Raw genomic sequence first — 21,937 nt, forward strand, 5'->3', positions numbered from 1 at the left:
TTCCATTATTATTGTTATTAATGCAGTTAATAACACATGCTCACAGAGCACAAGGCAGTAGGCAAAGTGTCCCCCTCACAACAGCCCTGTGAGGTAGGTTTTGGCGCAAGTTCAATCCCCAGCCGCTCCACCCACCACTTTCTGGCTCAGAGAGCTTGAGTGATGGCCCAGGGTCACACAGCTGTGAGTGGTGGAGCCGGGACTTGAACCCGTGCTCTATCCACTACACCCCGCTGCCTCTCATGGAGAAGAGGCAGGGTAGTGTAATGGAGAGAGTGCGGGCCGAGTAGCAGACTGGGCCTTCTGCAGTCACGGTGTCGTCCTAGGCTCCCTGGAGGCGGTGGCAGTGGTGGCAGGTCCGGCTCTCCCATGCCTGGCCTTCTGCTTGGTGGGGTGGGCAGCAGGCACTGGGATGTGGGCAGAGTCCCAAGAGGGTTTACCGATGTCCTGCATGACCTCATGCCGTTAGTGCTCTGGCTGGCAGGGGGAAGGGAGGAGGGTGTGTCGGGGTCTCGGAGGGGTTGAGCCATTGGGCCTGCTGGAGCCAGGCCTTGCTGTTTTTTGAAGACAGCCCCGCCATCCTGGCCCCCTGGCTCCAGCCCCTTCCACTGCCACATTGATGGCATCTAGTCTAGTCCTGCATTTCCCAGTGGAAGTTACTACAAGGAGACAGGCTCCTGCATGGGGGCTACAGGAAGAGCCCAGAGCTGGGGTCCGGCTCCCGCCCTGCCCCTGCCCTCTGTGGGGCCTTACACTTCTGCTCTGGGTCTCAGTTTCCCCAGCTGCAAATTGGGATAGGACCAGGGTCCTCTAGGGATCACTGAATCCCCTGAAATGCTGCAAGATCAGGAGTCTGGGCATCTATTCCTTATAAGAGGGGTCACTGCTTTAGTGGAACTCTCACGGAAGTTCATGACCTAGGAGGGTTTAAAAAACACTGGCTTTCCATGAAGACAATGAAAAGATGAGGCGCTGCTCCATGCAGGAGACCAAAGAGGCAGGACATCCAAGTGGCATGCAGGACCCCACATGGATCCTGGCCTGGAGAACGCTGCAGGCTCAATTGGCAGAATGTGAATATGGATGGCACAGCAGGTAACAGTACCGAATCAATGTCAAGTTTCCTGAATTGATGGCTGTGTTGTGGTTATGCATGAGAATACCCTTGCTCTTGGGAGACACACCTGCAGTGTCTAGCGGGAGAAGGCCATCACATCTGCATGATGAGGAGGAGAGTGAGATTTGTCAGAGAGCAAAGACGGCAAAAGGTTAGCAACAGCCGAATCAGAGTGAAGGGCATGCCCGTATTCTTTGTGCCATCCTTGCAACTTCTCTGAAAGTTTGAAATTATCTTAAAATACAAAGCTAAAAAATAGGCCTAGGTCAGAGTTTGCACTCTAGGTCCCACCCATATGTGGCTTGACCCATAGGGACCTTAAAATATGGGAATTTCTTGCCAATACTTAAACATTGAGAGCTGGTACAGGGAAATCTGGATTTCTGGCTCCTCTTGCAAAGTGAGCACTGAGGTCAGATTGGGCTGGCGCTTCTGCAGGCAGCAACAGGAAACAGCTGTGGTTTGGGTTTGGCACCTGTGCTCTCCCTACCTGGCCCTGCAGACATATGAGTTTGCAATTTCTGAATATTTTTACTCTGTCCCGTTTGAAGATACACCAGACATGGGCTCGTGTCTGCCTGTCCGTCCCTGGAGGGTAGGAAGGTAGGGGAAACCTGCCTGGTTTTGATGATTTCCTTGGTGCCCTGAGTGTTGAGGTCATTTGAGTCTTTCTGAAGGCTGGTCTGCCCTCACTTGTCAGATGGGGAAACTGAGGTTCTGAGGGGCAGAGGCCACAGTGGGAGCTGTTGGAGGGCTGGAACCTGGGCGTTCTGCCTCCAGATGCCACATTCCTTCCACACCATACAGCACCTCACAACCGCAGGGTTTGTTTGCAAAGGACAGTCACACGTGTGCATGCCTGTGGTCCCCACAACAGCCCTGTGGGGCAGGCAGTGGAGGCCTCACCAGCTTCCCCATTGCACTGACACAGACACAGAGGCCCAGAGAGGTGAAGGGACCTGTCCAGGGTCACAGGCCAAGCATGGTTGGACCAACTGACCAGAACGGAGTGTTTCCTGCCCTCTTCTAAGCTGAAACAGTGCATGAGATGACACTAGGGCTTTCTCAACCACCATAAGGACCCCACAAATGCCCCCAGCCTGGTCTCTCTGTGTTGTTCCTCAAGGATCATCAGACTGGAAGGCCCAGCAAGGCCTCCCCGCTGATGTAAAGGGCCCATGGTGTCTGGTTGTGCACAAAAATGAGCATCCAAATGGCTGTTATGCAGGGAGTTCAGAACACTGGGGAAGAAACTAACCAGGGAACACCCCCTGGGGGAGGCAGGCTGCTGCAGGCTGAAGGTAGGGAGGAGTTGGATGATGAAGAGGAAGGGGGTAGCCCAGAGAGGTGGGAAAGGGGAGACATTTGAGATGAAGGATGAGAGGGCAAAATGGACATTTCTGGAGGTTCCAGATTTGAACACAACCTCATGAGCTGGGGCTATAATCAGAAAGGGGGAGAAGCTTGTTGGGGGTCCCTGGCTAAGGAGTAGAGTTGGGATTGGAACCCAGTCTGTTTCACCCCCAAGTCCAGGCCTCACCCAAGGAATGGGGAAGGGAACCAACTCATGTTGAGCCTCCCTGTGCAGCACTGTGCTAGGGGATCCACTTACATCATATCATGAATGACACTCCTATTGTCCTCCCAGGGAAATGGGCTCAGAGAAGTGAAGCCATGTGCCTGAGGCCACACAGCAAGTTCGCTTGAGAGCTCAGGTCCTGTTCAGCTCAGCCTGACACTCTGCTCAGCTTCTCCCCACTGCCTCTGGAGGACAGAGCCTAAGGTCTGCAGGGCCTGGGGGTGAGCTGGGCACAACCTCCTGAGAGCTTCCAGTTCAGAGCTCCCGGCTGCTCAGACCTGCGTGGGCAAGAGGATTGTTGCAGAAATGACACTACATGGTAGTGTCGTCTATCTGCATGTGGCCAAGGACAGCAGGGCCTGTAAAAGTGAGACCAGTGAGATCCGGTTGGGTGGTGGGATGGTCGACAAATTTTGTTCTTCATTTTATTTGAGATGGTTTGTGCAGTGCAAAACTCAAACACCATGACGAGGCTGTGTCTGTTTGGGTCAAGCACAAAGTGGAGTGTCACAGGCTAAAAGTGGGTCCCAGGTGGTCAGGGGGTGACTGCCACAGGGCAGTGGTGGTCAGGGAAGCCTTCATGGAGGAGGTGGGGCTTGAGCAGATGGAAAAAAGTTAAGTGGGCAAAGAGGAAGAAATAAGACTGGGAAGAGAGGACAGCCTCAGCAGAGGCAGATTGAAGGGAGCAAGACAAGGTGGATCAGTAGATGGTGGAGGCAGAGTGGGAGACAGGGCATGGTGAATGTACTCTCAGGGCTGGGAGGGGCGCTGAATGTGGTGCCTATTCAGTAGGTCACTCTCCAACATCCCCACCTGCAGCCTATCTACATCCTGCTCATAGACAGTCGGTGATGGGGAACTCACTATCTTACAGGCAGGCTCTTTTGTCTGATAATGGTCCCAACTGTTACAGAATTCTCTTTCCAATTATACTGCTTTCTATGGAGCCAGCTATGCCCCTTTATCAGTTTCTCCCTATGAGTTTGAGCTGAACCACACTCCCTTGCCCTGCTGACTCCCACGCAATTGCATTTCTGATGCCAGGGCTTCAGGCTTGCCAAGGAGCTTCACTTTCTTCCCTCTGGTTCATCCTGTGTCCTGTGATCATCTTTCTGGATCCTGACACTTGCTTTCTTTTTGCTACTCCCTTGTGCTTGTAGGCTCTGAGAGACTGATGGGAACACTTTGCACATTGCAACAGGATAGAGCTCCAGGGAAAGCCACTAGAAACCGTCCACCAGATTACCAGCGACCCAAGAACCAGTACGAACCCACTGAGATCTCCAGGTTCCCGCATGCCCCTCTCCTTCCTGCCCACAAGGACATCCTGGAGACCTTGGCTGATGTCTCCTGACATCTAGACGCCCCAGGCCTCTTCCATCAACCCAGGCTTCCAGCCAGATGGAGACCAAGGCCGCTGGTTCAACTTGGGCTCAGAGGGCCTGTAGTGGCTTTTTGCAGTCACCCCTTTCCCATCTCAGTGCTCACAGGCCACATTCCAAGATGACTGGGAATCCTGCCAAAACCAATGCTGACCCCAGCAGCCCAGGCTTCACGGGACTCACTGGGATCCCTGCTGAGACATGGAATGCCTTCTGTCTGTCCCCAGTCCCCTTGTCCTTCCCCACTAAGGGGTGAGCTCCCTTCTGAGTCTCCAAGGGTCTGCAGGCCTCAGCTCTCCTGGAGGATCTCTTGGTCTCCTGGGACTTCTGGCCTCCCTGGAGACACACCGGCCTCTCCAAGTTTTGAGGCTTGTTGACAGAGAGTTGGCACACACAGCCAGAGAGTTCCCCAAGCTCCCCAAAGCACCTCCTCACTCTCCCTTTATGCTTCTCGTCCTGAAATCTCCTGCTCCCATCCTCTGCCTTCAGCATTGTTTTATTTTTGGCACCTCTGTTCCCTCTGGGCCCTCCTGCCCCTGCTCCGAGACCCGGCCACCCTATGACTCACTCCAGGCTGGCTGGTTGGCTTCCCATCCATCTCTGCCCGTCGTGTCTTTTCCAGGGTCTCTCTGCACCTGTGCCCTCCTCCTTGGCTGGTTTGTGATGCTGTCAGGCCAGTGATTCTGAACATTCTCTCTCCAGCTTCCTGCCAGCATCCTCCCTTTTTCCTTCTTCCCCAAACTGTCTGAAGTTTCCATTTTCTTAGGCCCACGCTTGCCCCGGGCTTCCACATATCCAGAGGACATACCTGGCCACTGCCCCCAAGGATGCTCTGTCTGTCAACCGCTTCATCCCAGAGGGCAGGACCAGGGCCACAGGGCTGTAGCAATTTATTGAACTCTCATGTGGCCCTATGTTCTAAGAGGTCATTTGGGGCATTCCATGGTCTCTCAGTGAGACCCCTGGGGCTGTGCACTTGCTATCTCTCTGCCTGGAATACTTTTTTCTTCTCACTGTTCTGATTTTAGGTCAAATGCAACCTTTTCAGACAGGGCTTCCCTGACGAACTCAGATTCCTGTGCCTTTCCTGCAGGTCTCTATATCTCACTATAATGGTGGAACATCTTCATCTGACTTACCATTATCTGAAGTTACCTTGCATATTTGCTTGCTTATTCCTTTATTGGTTCTCTCTTTTACTAAATTCTAAGCTCCAGGACAGCAGGGACCTTGTTTGTTTCCTTAACCAGTGGCACACAGTATGTGCTTAACAATTGTTGGTTGAATAAATGCTCGATAAATAAATGCCCCCACCTCTATTCTCACTCCTACCATCCTGTCCTGCAGACCTGTTTGTATTTCCAGGACATTCCACACTCCTTCAGACCTCTGTGCCTTTGTACGTGGTTCCCTCTGCTAGGAGGGCCCGTTCTCTACAATTGGGCTTGGAAAGCTCCTATTCATCCTTCAAAACCCAGCTCAACGCCACCTCCTCCAGGGAGCTCTGCTCCTTCCTTGGCTTTCTCACAACACCTTCCTCACACGTCTACTGTGGGATTAGCTGTTGGTAGACCTGAATCCCCAGGGCCATTCAGGCTAGGGGCTCCCATGGGCAGGGGCTGGGCCTGAATCACTGGTGGGTTGGGGGTGGAGATAGTCCCAGCACTTGGCCTGAGCACCCAGAGTAGCTTTGCAGAGGGTGTTTGCTGAGCACTGCTGGACAATAAGGCCTTTTGGACGTCCCTGTGAAAAGGGGCCTCACCTGGCTAGTGTCTCACCCCTGCAGGGTTTCCCCACCTCTTCTCTGCCCCTGTAGCTGAGTGAGCTTGTAAAAATGTAAACATGATCAGCTCACTGCTTAAAACCATTTCAGAGAATCCTCATCACACCGGGAGTAATTTCCAAACGCTGACCATGGCCCATGAGGCCTGACCTCTGGCCTCTCCACTCTCTCTATTTCACTGCAGCCTCCAGCCGGTCCCGCTTCTGGGCTTTTGCCCCTGCTGTTTCCTCTGCCTGGTGTGTTCTTCCTCAGATAGTCACAAGGCCAGCTCCTCCTCATCACCCACACTCAGTCCACCTTTGCCCTGTTTGTTTTCTTCACACACTTCTCTGCTCAGCAATTTTCACATCGCCTCCCTGCTCCTCGCTCCGCCACAAGCTCCTCAGGGCTGGGCCTTCCCTGCCTCACTCACTGCTGCAGCCTTAGTGCCGGGCCCAGTACCTGGCACACAGCTGGTGGCCAGAATGCTTATCACCTGACTGATTCTTTCTCATCTCTGATGAGAGTGGGTTTCGGTGTTCAGCTTTTTAGTAAACCAAGTCACTAGAAGGCCAATGCCATGAGGGCAGGGATGCTTTGTCTATTTTATTCGCCGCAGTCTCCCCAGGGCTGGGGTTGCTGAGTGCACAGTAGGCTCAATGTGTGTTTGTGAGGGAAAAGGAAGGGAGTTCTCACTTGGGGCTGAGCTGGCTGGAGATAACAGAGCCAAGGATCAAAGTCTCTGAGTCCCTTCAGCCTCATGAAGGGGACACACAGGCATCCCCTGTGCATGGCGACGGGAATGGGCCCAACATCAGGCTGAAGCTCACCTGACAGCAGCATGGGGTCCTTGTCCACGGACTTGCGCACCTGGTCAGACTCTCCAGTTAGGGAGCTTTCATCAATCTTGAGGTCATTGCCCTGGATGAAGAGGCCGTCGGCAGGGAGGAGGTCACCTGGCAAGAGGAAGGGCAGGGGGGTCAGCAGGCTCTCAGGGGACTAGAAGGCTGGAACATTCCCTTAAAGGTGCGATCACCAGGGAAGGTTTGCCATCAGGGACAGAATGCCTAGAGCTCCCAGGGTGTAGGAACCAAGATGGTGCCCATAGAAGGCCCATGTACAGCTCAAGACTGGAGCTAAGGTACACAGCACAAGGCCTGGAGGGCTGAGGTTGGGGCCCTGCAACCCTCGCTCGAGTGGGCATGTACTTTACAAAGTGTTTCTCTTGACCTCGCCTGAACTTGGAGTGCAGGTCTCCCAACAATTCGTTCTTCTGTAGTCTCAGTTATGGTTTAGGGAAGTATTTTGGAAGGAACCAGTCTCTCTTGGCTAGGTTTAGAACACCCCAACCAAGTCACATCGTCAAGGGGATGTGTGCCTTTTAGGGCAGAGTGAGGAGGGGCACTCCAATCTCTCCCCTACCTTCTGCCTCACCTTACCTAGGACGTATCTGGCTCAAACTCCCTTTGGTGCCAGCCTGCCCATTTTCTCCATGGCAGTAGCACAGGCCCAGAATATTCACTTATCCACTTACACACTTTCTAACATCTCCTCTAGCCCAACAAGCATCCATTAACAGTCAAATCAGGGATGGGAAACAGGTTTCATCTAATAAACCCATTCTGAGTATTAGTGATTGTTGGAGTGCTGTGCTGAGAAGGCTTCTGCGGCTGTATCCAGGCTCTGAGCTGTGACTGATGAATAATGTCTGCTATGGGTGGAAGTTTGGAGAGTGGTGGCACATGTGCCATGTACTTGTCATTTCTGATTTAAATGGATTCTGGGATTGTACCCCCTCCAGGAAGTACCCTTCCACCTCCTAAAGGATCTCAGAAGACATCTTGGTTTGGGATCAGCCTTCAGGAATGCACCCCCTTCCTTGAGCCAGTCTCTTTGCATCAGCCTGGGCTGTCCCACCTCTGCCAGAATCCAGCTTTAGAACCTGGCTCTGTGGCTGGGACACTTACCATATTTGACCTGGGCTATGTCCCCAACCACGATCTCAGCCACAGGGATCTGGACCACCTGGCCAGCCCGGACCACGGTAAATTTCTGTTCCTGCTCGATGCGGCTCTGCAGGCCCCGGAACTGTTTCTCTTTGCTCCAGTCATTGAAGGCCGTGACCAGGACCACACAGATAACTGAGAGGAGAATGGCGGCCCCCTCGATCCAACCTGCCTCTGCCTCTCCTTCATCCTCTGCCCCACCCTGGGCCGTCGCGCATCCTGAAAGACCAGATAGAAGCAGGCAGAGTGAGGTCAACCAGACAGGAGAGGCCTCATGGGCCTGGATTTACAGCTCAGCTCTGCAAAGTAACAAGTGTTAAGAATCAGATGATAATTATCCACTTACTCAGCGTATCTGGGTACCAAGCCCTGTGGAAAGTGCTTCACGCAGATCATCTCACAGGGTACTCCCGCTGCCCATTTCACAGATGCGGAAGCTGAGGTTTCTCAGAGAGGTCAGGTGACTTGCCCAAGCTATGAAGGGCAAGTAGGAAGCTGGAATGTGAACCCAGGCAGTCTGGCTTCAGAGCCCACCATCTTAGCCCCTTCAGTTTTCTGCCTTGGTTCTAGCTGTGAGATCTTGGGCAAATGACTCCCTTTCTGAAACTCATTTTTTCTCATCTGGGTAAGAATATTCTCTATCTCGGGGACCGATTGTGAGAGTTGAATTTAATGTGGTAAAGTTCACAGACTACAGCACAGACAAGGCACAGAGGAGAGAAAAGAGAATTTTCTCTAATTGATGAGAAAAGACAAGGGATTTTCTCTAATTCATGAGAAAAGAGAGTAAGTGAGGTATTTTTTTTTTTTCCAGAACGGAGGCAGCCAATATTACACTTGCTTTAGGGTCTGAAAAGGCAGTTTTGCCGCTGTCCTCTTCTTCTGTTGGAGTCTCATTACATCGCCCAGGCAGGTTGGGAAGATGAGCTGGTTCTAATCCTGCTGCTGCCTCTGCATGATTTTGGGTAAGTCATTGCCCTTCCCCGGCTTCAGTGGCCTCATCTGCAAAATAGGGATCACTGAGACCACCTTCCAGGACTCAGGGAGAGGAAGGTGGAAGCTCCTGGCCAGAGCTCAGCACACAGGAGGTTCTCTAACTCAGTCCTTGTCAGATGTCAGCTGAGGAGTGAGCCGCCCTCCACAGTGAGGACACTGAGGCTTGAGCTGCAGGCCGCCTGTCTGACCTACAGTGACCCTGCATCCCACACCCTTGCACCACTGAGCCTCCCAGTCTAGGCCCCAAAAACTCTCGAGGTCTGCCAGGCCCACGGGGTGAACAGAAAAAGAAGAACCTAGGCACATCTGATCTGAAGGCGTCAGACCCAAAGGCAGGTCCTACTCATGCAGTGCTGGGCCTAAGGCCCTTCCACGCCCCTCTCTCATCCCCACAACGGTCCTGAGAGCAAGAGGTGGAGGCCCAGGAGGTGAGGTGCCACAGCCAGGACACGCCCGGGCCTTCATTTCCCCTGGGACCTGGGGAGCGGCCATTTCCATGGAAAGGAATCTCCAGCAGCGTCGGACCATCCTTCCTGGAAAACTCAGAGCAGTTCCCCTCCACAGGGGCCAGGTGGGGCACTGGATACCCTGCAAGGCCTGCTGTGCACCCAGCATTCACTTTAACCCTCAAGCTGGCTGAGAGAAGGGTACCTGTTCAGAGAGAAGCAGAGACTTACCTGGGGTCACACAGCAGATAATGGGGTTTGGATCCAGATCTGGGATCTGACACCAGACCTGGCCTGTTCACTCTCCCTGAGCCTAGCAGCCCCCTCTGCCATGTGTTTGCCAAAGATTCATGGCTGAGCATCTGGAAATCCAGTCTGTCTCAAGGAACAGAGAACAGAAGCTTCAAGAGACCCCAGTGGAAGCTTCTGGAAAGCCAGGGGTCAGAAGCAACACGACAAGAAGTCCAAGTGACACTCAAGGAATGTTTATGGGCATTGGGCTCCTGGAAGGGTGGGGCCCAAGCCTGGGGAGATATGGAATCACTGTGGCCCAGCTGCATGCACCACTGGAAAATTCCAGGTCTTGCACTGAACCAGCCGTTCCCTTCGGGCCAGTAAACAATGCCATCATGTGGGGTTCCCAAAACCACCTTTCTCCCCATCTTGGGAGTTTCAGACTTCCAGTAATTTTAAACTGTTTAGCAGGACCAGCCTTGGAGTAATAGTAATCATAACTGTCCTAATGGTAACCAAGTTTGAATCCCAGCTGCGCTAACTGCTGTGTGCCCATGAACTTGCTATGTAACCACTGTGCCTGTCTTGTTTTGGTTTTTCTCATCTGCAAAATGGCAGGTGCTGTCTCATAAGGTGGTTTAGAGGATTAAGAGAGAGCCTTCGGGTAAAACACCCACTGCAGTGAGCACACAGTAAATGCTCAGTTAAAGCTGGTGATTCTTACTTTCCAGTGTGTGGGTGAGCATTATTGCATTCAAGTTCCACAGCCTGGCTTTATGAAGCCCTGAGGCCCACATTACAGAAGGAGCTCCTGCTGGATTTGAGTGACATATGATGACGGGAGGAGAGGAATGGTGAACGGTGCCTCCTGTACCACCATGAATCACACCAATAGAGACTCCAAAGACTGGGAGACACAGGTGAACCTTGCTAAACAGAAACCCAGTATATGGAAACGCCTTTTCTTGGGGCTTAGGGGCATGGAGGTGGAAGGAGTGGGATTACAGAGCCCCATGCTGCATTTTACAAGACTTTTGTTATCCCCTGCCCCTTGCCATGTGCTCTGGAAATGGGAAGGCTGTTATTTCCCCTGCTGTGTGCTTCCTCAATGCGGCCCCCATTAGAGCAGCTACTGGAGCATTTGGACACTTAGAGCAATGACAAGCTTTCGGGTTCTGGAATCGGAAAGACCTAGTTCAAGTCCAACCTCTGCTGTGTGACTTTAGGTAAGTGACTTGGCCTCTCTGAGCCTCAGATTAGACAGCTGTGAAGTGGGATAACCCAACGGATTTGTGAGCTAAGGGCCTGGCACATGATAAAAGTTAGTCCTCTCCCCTTTTCATGAGCTTTTTTCCTTGGACTGGCCTCTGAAAGCCAAGGGCACAGTGACTGAGTGGGATTTGCACCCTATTCCAACTCCCAGCCCTACCTGCTGCCCTTGCTGACTCAATACCAAGGAACCCTCTGGGCCTTGGAGGGCACTCACTCTGCCAGCAAAAGCTGATTAGCTTTTGTCTCCAGAGAACTGTCTGCTGGTCATGCGGTGCCAAGGGATGACTAGAAAGTGGGAGTGCAGATCGCTGGGGTAGGGATTTGGCCACCTGGAAGCTGTCCGACCCTAGGAACAACTCCTGCTGCCCCTGGAGCAATTAGGGAGAAGAGAATAGGAAGGGGAGGGAAGAGGGGAGTGGGTGGGTCCTGCTGAGGTCTCCTCTGGGGCTCCCTTGGACTGGGGCAGGGACAGGATCTGGAGACAGTGGCCATAGGGTCCAGGGAACTGCAACTGCTCTTCCTGGACCTGCGGCTATAGAGGGTGTGGCCTCTCCCTGTCCGTGTAAGCTTGGGGAACCCACTTGGCCTCTTTGGGCCTGTCTGCATGTTCACCAGTACAATGGTGAACCTGCCTCCCAGATGGCCACCAGGGCCTGGTATCCAACAAAGATTCTCAAAACTGGTTGAGCCATAAACATTTTCTAAACACCTACTATGTGCCTATCACTCTTTTGGCACTCTGGCACTGGGGGAGCTGTCACCAGCAGGGGGTTAGGGGCACTGAGTGTGCCAATCCTAGCCCTGCCATGAACATGCTGTGTGACCTAGGACAAGTGCCTAGAGGTCTCTGAGCCAGGTAATCCTTCATGTACAAAATGATGTTGGTAGAGGACTAACAGGCTGCAGAGTTCTGCAGCACCCATAGCCCTGCCCCAACTGCTTTCTCAGTGATGAGTATGAGATAAGACCTTCCCAAGGTTACACACCAGGAAGTGATATAGCCAGGACTCAAACGAGGGCTCCTGGCTCTAAGTTTGGGGATGCTTTTATACCCCTTCACTCCTGCTCATCAGGGGGCATCCAGCCCAGGCTGGCCCAGCTTGGCCCAATGGTTTTAGGGAAAAGGATGAGATGAAGTGTGGGGCAGAGCCGCAGGAGTTAGGCATTAGGTAAAACTAGACACTGTGTACAGATAGCAACAGTGTCACGGCTGGACAAGGGCCCTGGGGTCACTCAGCAAACATAGTCATGAGCCATGCAAGGCCGTTTCTGTTAGTGACAGACTGCATTTACCGCAGTGGTCTCATAATATTATAATACTGTATTTCTACTGTACCTTCTCTATGTTTACATACACAAATACCATTGTGTTACAGCTACCTACAGGACTCAGTCTGGTCACATGCTGTGTAGGTGTGTAGCCTAGGAGCAACGGGCTGCACCATACAGCTCAGGTGTGTAGCGGGCTGTGCCATCTAGGTATGTGTAAGCACACTCTACAATGTTAGTACGATGACGAAATTGCCTTAGAACATGACATGTCTCTGTCGTTAAGCGACACATGACTGTATCTACTAACCATCTACAATGGGCCAGGCACAGCGAGAAACTCATACACTCATTGCGTGTGTGACTCTAATTCCACCCATCAACATTGCCAGTGACCAGCCCTGTCTTACAGAGGGAGAAGGTAAGGCCTGGGCAGGGGCAGTCACTTGCTGGGAGGTGCTGAGCCTGGATTTGAACCCACATCCCGCTGGGTCTCGAGCCCCTGCTTTGTCATCTGCTAAGAGCAGGCCTCCCTCTCGGGAAGACATGTCTTCTGGTGGGGGCGGTCAGCCCTGTAGTGCTGCCACCATGTTGTATTCCTTGCCTGCCCCCAGACCTGACCCTGGAAGGAGTCCAGTTGCGGGTCTTTCATCCCTGGCTCTTGAGTTTGTCCCCAGTGTGGGAAGCCTGAGGCCTGACTTGGGGTCCTAGGCCACAACTCTGGGTGAGTCCCCACCCTCCCCTCTTGGAGCTCCAGTTCCCTCACCTGCCAGATGGGGTGGGGGTGGGGATGCCGTGTACCTGGCTAGCATCAGAGCTCAGGGCTGAGGATGTCCATTCCAAGGCACTTAAGATAATGGCAAGTGATAAATAAAACTGAATGAGTTCAAACACAATGTGAGCACCAGGGATTTGGTGAAGCCGGTGGTGGAAGTCGTCCATCTTTCCTATGGGTGCCAGGTTATAAATAAGCCCCTCCCTGCCTTCCTTCTTCCTTTCCTTTTCCTCCTTCCCCCTAGCCTGCGCTCCCTCCTTCCTTCCTTCTGCTGACAGGGCCAGCGTTGCTCCTTCTGTAGAACTTCCTGAGTCTGTTCTGTGCACAGGGCTGCCCGCCCCCTCAGAAGCAAGGCTCTCTGCCTGGCTCAGGCCTTAACTCCTGGATCTTTAGACCTGGGGCGGAGGTGGGCAGTGGACCTCTGAGGACTCAACATGGCAGGGGCTGGAGGCAAGAGTGACAGGTGCTGGGGCTTTGGAACCTGTGGCTCTAATACGCTCACACTGTCCACCCCTGCATTGCTGTAGAGGATACTAGAATTGTGGGGTGTTGAATGTGGCCACTTTTCCAGAAACCAGGAGCGATCGGCCACGTGGGGAGTGACACCTGCTTCCTGAGGTTTGCTTAGGGCTCCATGCTAAGCGCTTTGCATTATTTCCTTCAATCATCACAAGATCTCCACAGGGCAAGTACTATCATTCACCCCCTTTTATGGATGAAGACACTGAAGCTGAGCACATAGAGGGCCGGCCTGGATCCAGGGCCAGACAGGCAGATCCAGGCCCTGTGCCTAGGCTCTGATCACTGGACTCTGGTGCCTTCCAAGATGTGGCAGCTGTTGTCAAAAAGAAATTGGGTGCATTTCATGATTTCAGACAAAACTCACTAGCACCATAGCAATGGCACAATTTCAACACTGGCTGCTCAGGGAGGGCCCTGTTGGGGATCTTTGACCGAAAGTTCCTGGTCTGTGAAATGGGTGTGAGGGTTCACTGAGAACCCAGACATAAAGTGCCACGTGTGCTGGGTGCTCAGTCACAGCTGGGCCCCAGTCTCTGGAAGGCTGTGTGCAGGGAGAAGGGAGCCAAGAAGGCCACATAACTGTCCCTGTCAACTTCCCTGGTGAAACTGATGTCTCTCTCAGGGTTTTTTGTTTGTTTGTTTGTTTTTGCTCTTGGTGGCTGGGGATTGATGGAGCCCCAGCCTGACTTGGGGCACAGGAGCCCTGGAAACATGGAAGGCCCAGAGCTCAGATCTCAGGCCAGGGTGTGGGCTTCCGGAGAAGGAGTCAGGATGGTCACAAAGCCCAAGAACTTTTGATCCCAGTGAAGCTGGACTGTGTGCAGCTGCCTTGGACCAGGGGCGGACTGAGCTAGTGCCCCAGCCAGAGGCAGGGAAGAGCCTTGGAAAGGGCCAGACAGACTCGGGTTGAAAATCCTGCCCTACCGTCTAATGTAGCTTTGTGACCGCAGGCAAGTCCTTCCCCTCTCTGGGCCTTGGTTTCTGAATCTCTAAGATGGAACATCGCAGCCATCTGTTTAGAGGGTTAGAAGCTCCTCCTGGCACACACGAGGAGCTCGGTCCATGTTACCCCTCCACCCCCTCCACCACCTGCTATCTGAGTTCTAATCTTGTACTGAATTGGGTTGCATGAGGCCATGTATCCGAGCTGATTCAGTCCTGTCCCTCTCTGAGGAAACGCAGCTGAGGGACAGGACCGAGGAGCCAGAATGCTTTGGTCTGAGTCATGGTTTTGCTACTTTCTAGCTGTGTGCCCTTAGCAAGCGATTTGCTGTCTCAGGGCCTTGGTTTCGTGGATAATAATAGCACCTATCTATAGGGTTGTCGTGAGGATTGATAATTAAATGGACTTCTATCATAATAGCTCCCAACTAGTGGTAGCTATAAAAATAGTAAGAAGTATTATCATTATGCATTTGTGTTACACTCTTAGCTTTGTTCAAGGCTTATTCAAGTCGTCATGTACTACCTTCTTTCATATTTGGTATAAAACCTCTTCAAAGAAGGCTGCCATTGTGCATTTCTTATAATGTCCTATGTGAAAGTTCATCCCAGAATTCTCGTAAAGAGAAATGTCATCTTCCTAAATATTTTTCCTCCTTGTTGATAATTTGAGCTATGCAAATCTACCTTTTAGTTTTTAATTTTATTTTTCATTTAAAAATTTTTGTTTTATTATTATTATTTTTTAAATTCAGTACTCTTTAGTATATTCACAGCAAATCACCCTAATTCCCTTTCTGTCTTGGCTGCCAGGAACCTCAAGTCAGATTTAAATCTCAATCATGGCAGCAATCATAGCTGGTTTCTTTGCTTCCATTCCTTTTCTGGCTGGCTTTCTGTTTGACCGCATCCTGTGAGATGTATCTCTTGTGTCTTTAAACCCTCTATGGGAAGAGATCATGTAAGAAATCAACTTATTATGTTGAAAATTGAGGTAGTTGGCCTAATAGACTTGGTTATCCAGTTTCTTGGGCAACTTTGGCTTGGGAGGGGGCAGGACAACAGATATTCAAGGGACCTCAGAGACCACCTTCTTATTTAGGGAAAATGAGGCCCATAATGTTATTTCTTATGTGCTATTAACTTTTAATTTGCTTGTCTGAAGGTGTAGTAGGGTTATCTATTTATGCAGCACATTCATTAGGAAATGTTGAATCACAATGAATCACAAAAAAGTATTTACAATATCCTACTGACTGAAAAAGCAGATTATAAAACAGATCAGCCTGCACAGATGTCAGGGTCGCCCTCACCTGTGTGCTTATTAAAATCCAGCCATCCCTGGACTCTGGAGAGAAAGAACCAGGCTCTCTCAGGATGGGGCCTGACAACGATGTTTTCAAAAGGCTCCACAGCAAAATCTGAGGACTCTTTATTAGCTGGTGACCTCGAGCAGGGTAACCCCCTTTTCTGTGCCTTGGTTTCCTCATCTTTTTTTAATATTTTTTATTTCCATAGGTTTTTGGGGAACAGGTGGTACTTAGCTACATAAGTAAGTTCTTTAGTGGTGATTGGTGGGAATTTGGTACACCCATCACCCAAGCAGTATATACTGAACCCAAGGTTTCCTCATCTTTAAAATGGGCATAACCATGGCAGCTACCTCAGGGGGTTGTCAGGGCGACATCTCAGCCCAGGGCTTAGCACACTGTAAGTGCTCAAAAATGCTCACTAAAATGATTACTGTTGCCAGTCCAACCCTTGTGCATTTCACACAGGGAAAACGGGGCTGAGGCCTGGCTCGGCCACCCTTTGGCTGTGTTGGCTATGGGTGGGGCCCTGCCCCTTGGACCTCGGTTTCTTCCCCTGGGAGGAGAGGATTATTTGTGTGAGCCATGAGTGCCCCCACAGCGTGGATGCGGTGGCCAGGTGTGCGGGGCGGTTCGTGGGTCTGAGGCCCATCTTACCTTCGTTGCCCTCGCCGGGCGGGTGGTAGAAGGACAGCCCCAGGGAGATGATGGCGGCGATCTCCAGGATGATGAGCGTCACGTCCTGCAGCGCCTCCCACACGAGCTGCAGGAAGGTTTTTGGCTTCTTTGGAGGTATAAAGTTTTGCCCAAAAATTTGCTTTCTCTTTTCCAGGTCTGGAGCGGTGCCCGGCAAACCTGTGGACAGAGAACAGAGAGGTTGGCCTGGGGGCCTGGGAGAGATGCAGGCATATTCTGGGAATCTAGGGGCAGAAAAGGAGAAACAGAGCGAGAAACAGAGCAAGGAACTTGCTGGTGGCTGGCCCAGGAGCCCAACATCTCTTCATGCTTTGGGCCCTAAGTCGGCTCCTGCCAAAAGCCAGAGACACCGTGCAGTGGGTTGAATGGCAGCCCCCAAAATGTATATCCACATCATGATCCCCAGAACCTGTGAATGTGACCACATTTGGGAAAATAGTCCTGTTGTTGTACTTAAGTTAAGGATATCACGATGAGAGCATCCAGGATTATCTGTCTGGGCCCTAAATGCAAATGACAGGTGTCCTTACAAGAGACACAGACACAGAAGGATGATGGCCACACAAAAACAGAGGCAGAGTTTGGAGTGATGCAGCCATAAGCCAGGAAATGCCTGGGGGCACCAGATGCTGGAAGAGGCAAGGAAGGATTGTTCCCTGGTCTTCAGAGGGAGGTGGCCCTGCTGACACCTGATTTCTGACCTCTGGCCTCGAGTCATGAGAGAATAAAATTCCCTCATTTTAAGCCACAATCAGTCTGTGGTCATTTGCTGTGGCAGCCGTGGGAAGCGAATCCACACTCCTACAGCCGCCTCGCGCTGGTACCCTCCTTCCGCTCTCCCTCCTGTCGAATGCCGCGCAGTGGTTAGAGAAGAATCAGAAGCCACCGCCTGGATTAAAATCCCAGCGTGATGGCCCTCGCTCTCTGAGCCTCAGTACCCTCTTCTGTAATGCGGATGGTGATTGTACTTAACCCATGGGTGGTTGTGAATATCACATGAGGTGATTCATGTGGTCCGTGAGCATTTATTGAGCACCTACCAAGTGCCTGGCACTGTTGCAGACACTGGAACAGAGCAGCTCACCAGACAGAAGAGTGCCCACTTAGAAGCGGCCCTCACCGTGGATGCCTTGCAACGTGCTCGGAGCGTGCCTGGTGGACATGCAGCTGACACTGGTGCTTTCTCCTCTTCTGGACAAGGGAGTGAGGTGTAGCCAGGTGCACCCCTCATCATGTGGGGACCGGACAGAGTGGTAAGGGCCCACTTCCACCCACCATCTGCATTTCCAGATGATTCTTCCAGACTTGCAAGTCCACTCTCATGCCCCTGCCCAATGGCCTTGGGAGGCTGCTCACTGTCTTTGGAATAAAGCCCGTGTTTCCCAGCCTGGCGCCCTGGCCCTCTCTTCTGACCCGCAACCTGTGTCTGCAGCCTTGGCTTTTGCCATGTGGCTTCCGCCCAGCAGAGCCAGGCCAGCACTTTGCCTTCCTCCTGCCACACTGTGCCCATGCTGTGCCCTTCCCTGCTCTGGCACTGGCCACTGTTTGCCTGTCTATACATCCCCTCCTAAACTCCCTGGTACTGGGGTATGGATGACCTACAGTTGATGAACCCCAGGTATATTTGTACCTTGGAAGAGGGGCCTGGAAGGGTGAACCTCTCATGGAGGAAATTCAGGCGTGTGACCAGGAGGTGCGTGGCTCTGGTGGGGAAGACTCCCTCTGTCCACTGTCTGCTGTGCCCCTCAGAGGCCGGTGCTTCTCCTTGCTTCAGCCTTCCTTTCAAGCTGCCCCATGTCGCCCCAAGTAGCTGGTGTGCCACTTTATTTTTCCATGACAAGTGTCCTGTCACACCCCCAGGCCTTTGCTCCTGCTGTTCAGCAAACCAGGAACAGCCTTTCCTCCACTCAGCACTGTGAGCCCCTCTCAAGGGCCCCTGCTGAGCAGCCTCCCCTCCACCCCAGCTGGACAGTGGCCCTCTGCCTTTAGTTCCCACAGTCTTCCCCGCAGCAGGCTTACCACTTCCCCAGACCCCTGTCCTACTTGGGCCGTGGAACTTGGGGACAAAGACCAGTCTGATTCCTGTCCCTCAGGGCCTGGCACCTGAAGCCTTACAATTGTTCCACCCACTAAATGCAGGTCCGAGTGTTACGAGCCTGGCCCGAGGTGTGCAGCCTGGCCCAAACAGTACAGCAAAAATGGGCCCCGCAGCGGGGCGATGACAGTCCTGTCACTGACCCAGCAAACCCCAGCTCTTCTTGTGTCTTAGTGAGGACAGATGGGGGTGGACAGGGAGGGGCACACACCCCTCATCAAGCCTATGGCCTTCAGTCTACTCCTGTGAACAGCACTAGCAGCACACTGGGGTTGCAGGACTGGACCATGTGGCTGATGGGCCTCATGGTCTAATATATGGTTTTAGGGTTCTAACAGTCTGTTGTTCATTGCCTCGTTCACCCATTCATTCACTCAGTTTGCATTCCTGGAGCCCCCACTGTGGGCCTAGCCTGGTGCCAGGTTCTGGGGAGTGTGATGTGCATGGAACAGACCTGGCTGCCCATGGATGTCAGAGCTCAGTGGTTCCGGGAGTCCAGCAGCCTGTGGTTTGGGAGTCTGTCTGGGGTTCTAGATGCAGAGTCTCCTCAGATGCTGACCATGAGATCTCCATCAGGAGCCTCCAAAGGCCAGGCTGGCTGAGACACCCCCACTGGGGGAGCCCAGGGATGGCTCCCTCCCTAGGAGACCTCACGCCAGCCTGCTTGTTGGTGCAGGCAAGCTCTTGGGATCCCATGTCCTGCATGCAGTGAGAACAAATGAACCCAGAGCCAGGTTAGGCTCATTTCACAGATGGGGAGACAGGCTGCCCTGAGACCAAGCTGCTGCTGTGGGGCAGCTCCTAGGCCCTGAGAGCCCAGGGTAGCCTTGATCTAAGCGGGTGGGAACCCTTCCTCCACTGTTCCGTGCCGGGCTGGCCATCTGGGAGATCCACGTACAGAGCGTGCAGGCACGGCACACGGTAGCACGATTCCAGGAACTGCAGGAAGCTTCCCTGTCTTCCTCCTTTTGTCCAATTCCACCCATAGCCAACACCTGGAATTCCTCTACTTGACCTTTATTCCTTTAATTAAAAGCTCCAATTCCTTTAGACTTTCTGGGAGGGGAAGCCATCATCAGTTCTGGATGCCATGGTGTGAATGAGTTTCATTCAGGCTTTTTCCTGGGACTGAGTTTTGACAAGGGAGAAGGGAGAGTTCAAGAGGGCAGTGGGCCTCTGAGGGAGGGGCTATGACCAGCCAACACTGGCCTGTTATGGCAGTTTGCTGTGGCTTTGGCCAGCCAATTCCCTTCTCTGAGCTGCAGTTTCCCCATTTCAAGAATGGGAGTGTTCAATAAGATGGGTAGGTCCTGAGAATCCCAGGGGTTCTGAGGTCTGCAGGCCCTGAAATGGTTTTCCTGGGGTCTGTTTTCACATTTTGGAGCTCCTCATTAGATTTGGTGCAAATTAAGGTTTTTGCCAAGAAAAAGTAAGTGAGGCCAGCCAAACTTCTGGGCCCTGCCTGATTGATTCCAAGAGAAGGGGAGTCTCTGAACCCTCTGAGTTCTGCGATTCAGACGTTCCGCAGTCCACAGTGTAAACAGTTGATAATGTGGGTGTTCCATTTTGGAAGTCAGGCCATATCATGCTGGGGCTCTGTCATGCTGGGAATCCACAGGCCAGGCATTGAGATCCTGAGTCCCAGGACAGCAGACAGAGCAGGGGCTGCAAATTTGAATAGGTGTGGGGGTTGGGTGGGTTTTGTGAATGAGTGAAGTAGGTGAGTGGGAGACATTAGGGAGTGGTAGAAACTGGAGCAAACTGAAGAACCTTGGCCCTTCTGAAGAGGACAGCTGCTTCTCAGCTCCTGTGGGGGAATGTGGGCCCAGTGTGGCAGATCTTCCAATCTTCTAAGAGAAGCTGGACATCTGGAATTTGATGTAAAATCTCCCCATTAAAAACATGCCAGGGCCAAGAACAACATATCTGTGGGCTGGATTCAGCCCCTAAGTTGCTAGTTTGAGACCCCCAAGGCTATGGATTGGGACAGGGCGATGTGGCTGGAAGGGTGAGGGGTCGGCACAGAGCAGCTTCTCTGTCCCTCCCTCCCTCTTCCAGGCAGCTCCTTCCCCAGCCCCCGGCCCTTGCCCACTCCCCACAGACTTCTGAGAGGCCCTCTGTTCTTCAGAAATAACAACTCAGGGCACAAAAACATTTGTGTGCTCTGCTAGGACTGTTCCCATGGCAGCTTCCACTACAAGCATCCCAGAATCAAAGTCCAAGGTGGGAACCCTGGGCACTGAGGCTCACATGGGGCCTCTGAGAAGGTGGAGGTGGTCACGACGTCTCGCTCACTCCCCTCTTCTCAGTGGAAGAACAGCCAAGCCGGAGCTGAGGAAACCAAGCCCCAAGAACACAGGTGGGGTTTGAACTTGGATGGCCTGCGTTCAAATCCCAGCTCTGGGTGACCTTGGTTAAGTGCTTCACCTCTCACTGCCTTCGTTTCTCCTTTTGCAGGCAACAGCAGTGCCTATTTTACAGGGTTAGGGTGAGGCTTCAACACGATGTCTCACGTAAGGAGTGTAGTGCTGTGCCTGGCACCGGGTAGATGTACTGTGTCATTATTACCGCCCAGTTTTTAGGCCAGGTGGGAGATTAAGCCAGACGTCCTGGAGAGGAAGACTTTGAACTGGCAGGATTTTTACAAGATAGGAAGGGGTCAGTCAAGGTGAGGAGAGGCACAGTGGAAGGGCCTTGTGACTGCAGACAAGCCACTTCTCTTCTCTGGGCCTCAGTTTCCCCACATGTGACATGAAGGATTGGTCTGGTGGAAGGCTAGGGCTGGTGGCTCTGGTACTTGGTATCCAAAGACGGGGGTTTTGAGGACCCGCAGGTGGAACAGCTTGCCTGGCCCAGCCTACCTGTCATGCCCTTCCCAGGAGCTGAATCTTGCGGTCTCTTTTCCTTTCTGCTGAAAATTAACACACATATTTTTGGGAGCGGAAACAACAGAGGCTGGTGTGAGAGATGAATGGCGTTTGAGATTCAATTTAGATTAAAGAGCATCTCACCATTTCGCATATTAAAAATTAATACAGTGTGTCAAAGATTACTGGACAAAGGCAGCGAGGCCCTGAAAATTCAGAAACACAAATGTCCAGACAGATGCTATGTGGGGTTGTAGGCTTTCAAATGTGAATTTTCTTTCTGTGTAATTATAAGCAGAGGTCGGAGCACTAGAGGAGGAGCCAGGTTTTGGTCTTTGTTCTACCACTGACTTGTGAGTGAGCTTGGGCCAGTTTCACCCCTCGGAGACTCAGTTTTCTCATTCATAAAATGGGAACAAAATAACCTCTAGGCTGGGGAAACCCAAGCACAGAGGAATGTGTGTGAAGCTCTCTAAACTGTAAAGGCATGTGCTTTTACTGTGAAGGTAAAAAAACACTCCAACACTCGTCCAGATTTTTCAACTGTGGGCAGAATCTGTGTGTCCTACTATGTATGTAAAAGAAGACAGCCACGGCGCAAAGTGAGGGACTGGCTGTATAGGAACTCCCTGCTGTCACGGCTGCTTGCTGTCAGTGGGTATTTGAG

The 21,937-nt window shown here is 52.3% G+C and overlaps 1 protein-coding gene across 19 annotated transcripts in view; it reads right to left on the reverse strand.

The window, feature by feature from the left end:
* Positions 1-21,937, reverse strand: part of ATP2B2 (ATPase plasma membrane Ca2+ transporting 2) — a 382,880-nt gene that overhangs the window by 70,973 nt on the left and 289,970 nt on the right. For all 19 annotated transcript variants that reach the window (XM_034955774.3, XM_034955779.3, XM_034955777.3 and 16 more), the window contains 3 exons: positions 16,270-16,467; positions 7,808-8,065; positions 6,671-6,796 (listed from right to left, as the gene is read on the reverse strand). In XM_034955774.3, the coding sequence (XP_034811665.1) occupies positions 6,671-6,796; positions 7,808-8,065; positions 16,270-16,467 (582 nt within the window). The remainder of the gene's footprint in view (positions 1-6,670; positions 6,797-7,807; positions 8,066-16,269; positions 16,468-21,937) is intronic.

The sequence above is a fragment of the Pan paniscus genome, chromosome 2, assembly GCF_029289425.2.
Source record: "Pan paniscus chromosome 2, NHGRI_mPanPan1-v2.0_pri, whole genome shotgun sequence".
NCBI classification, from domain to species: Eukaryota; Metazoa; Chordata; class Mammalia; order Primates; family Hominidae; genus Pan; species Pan paniscus.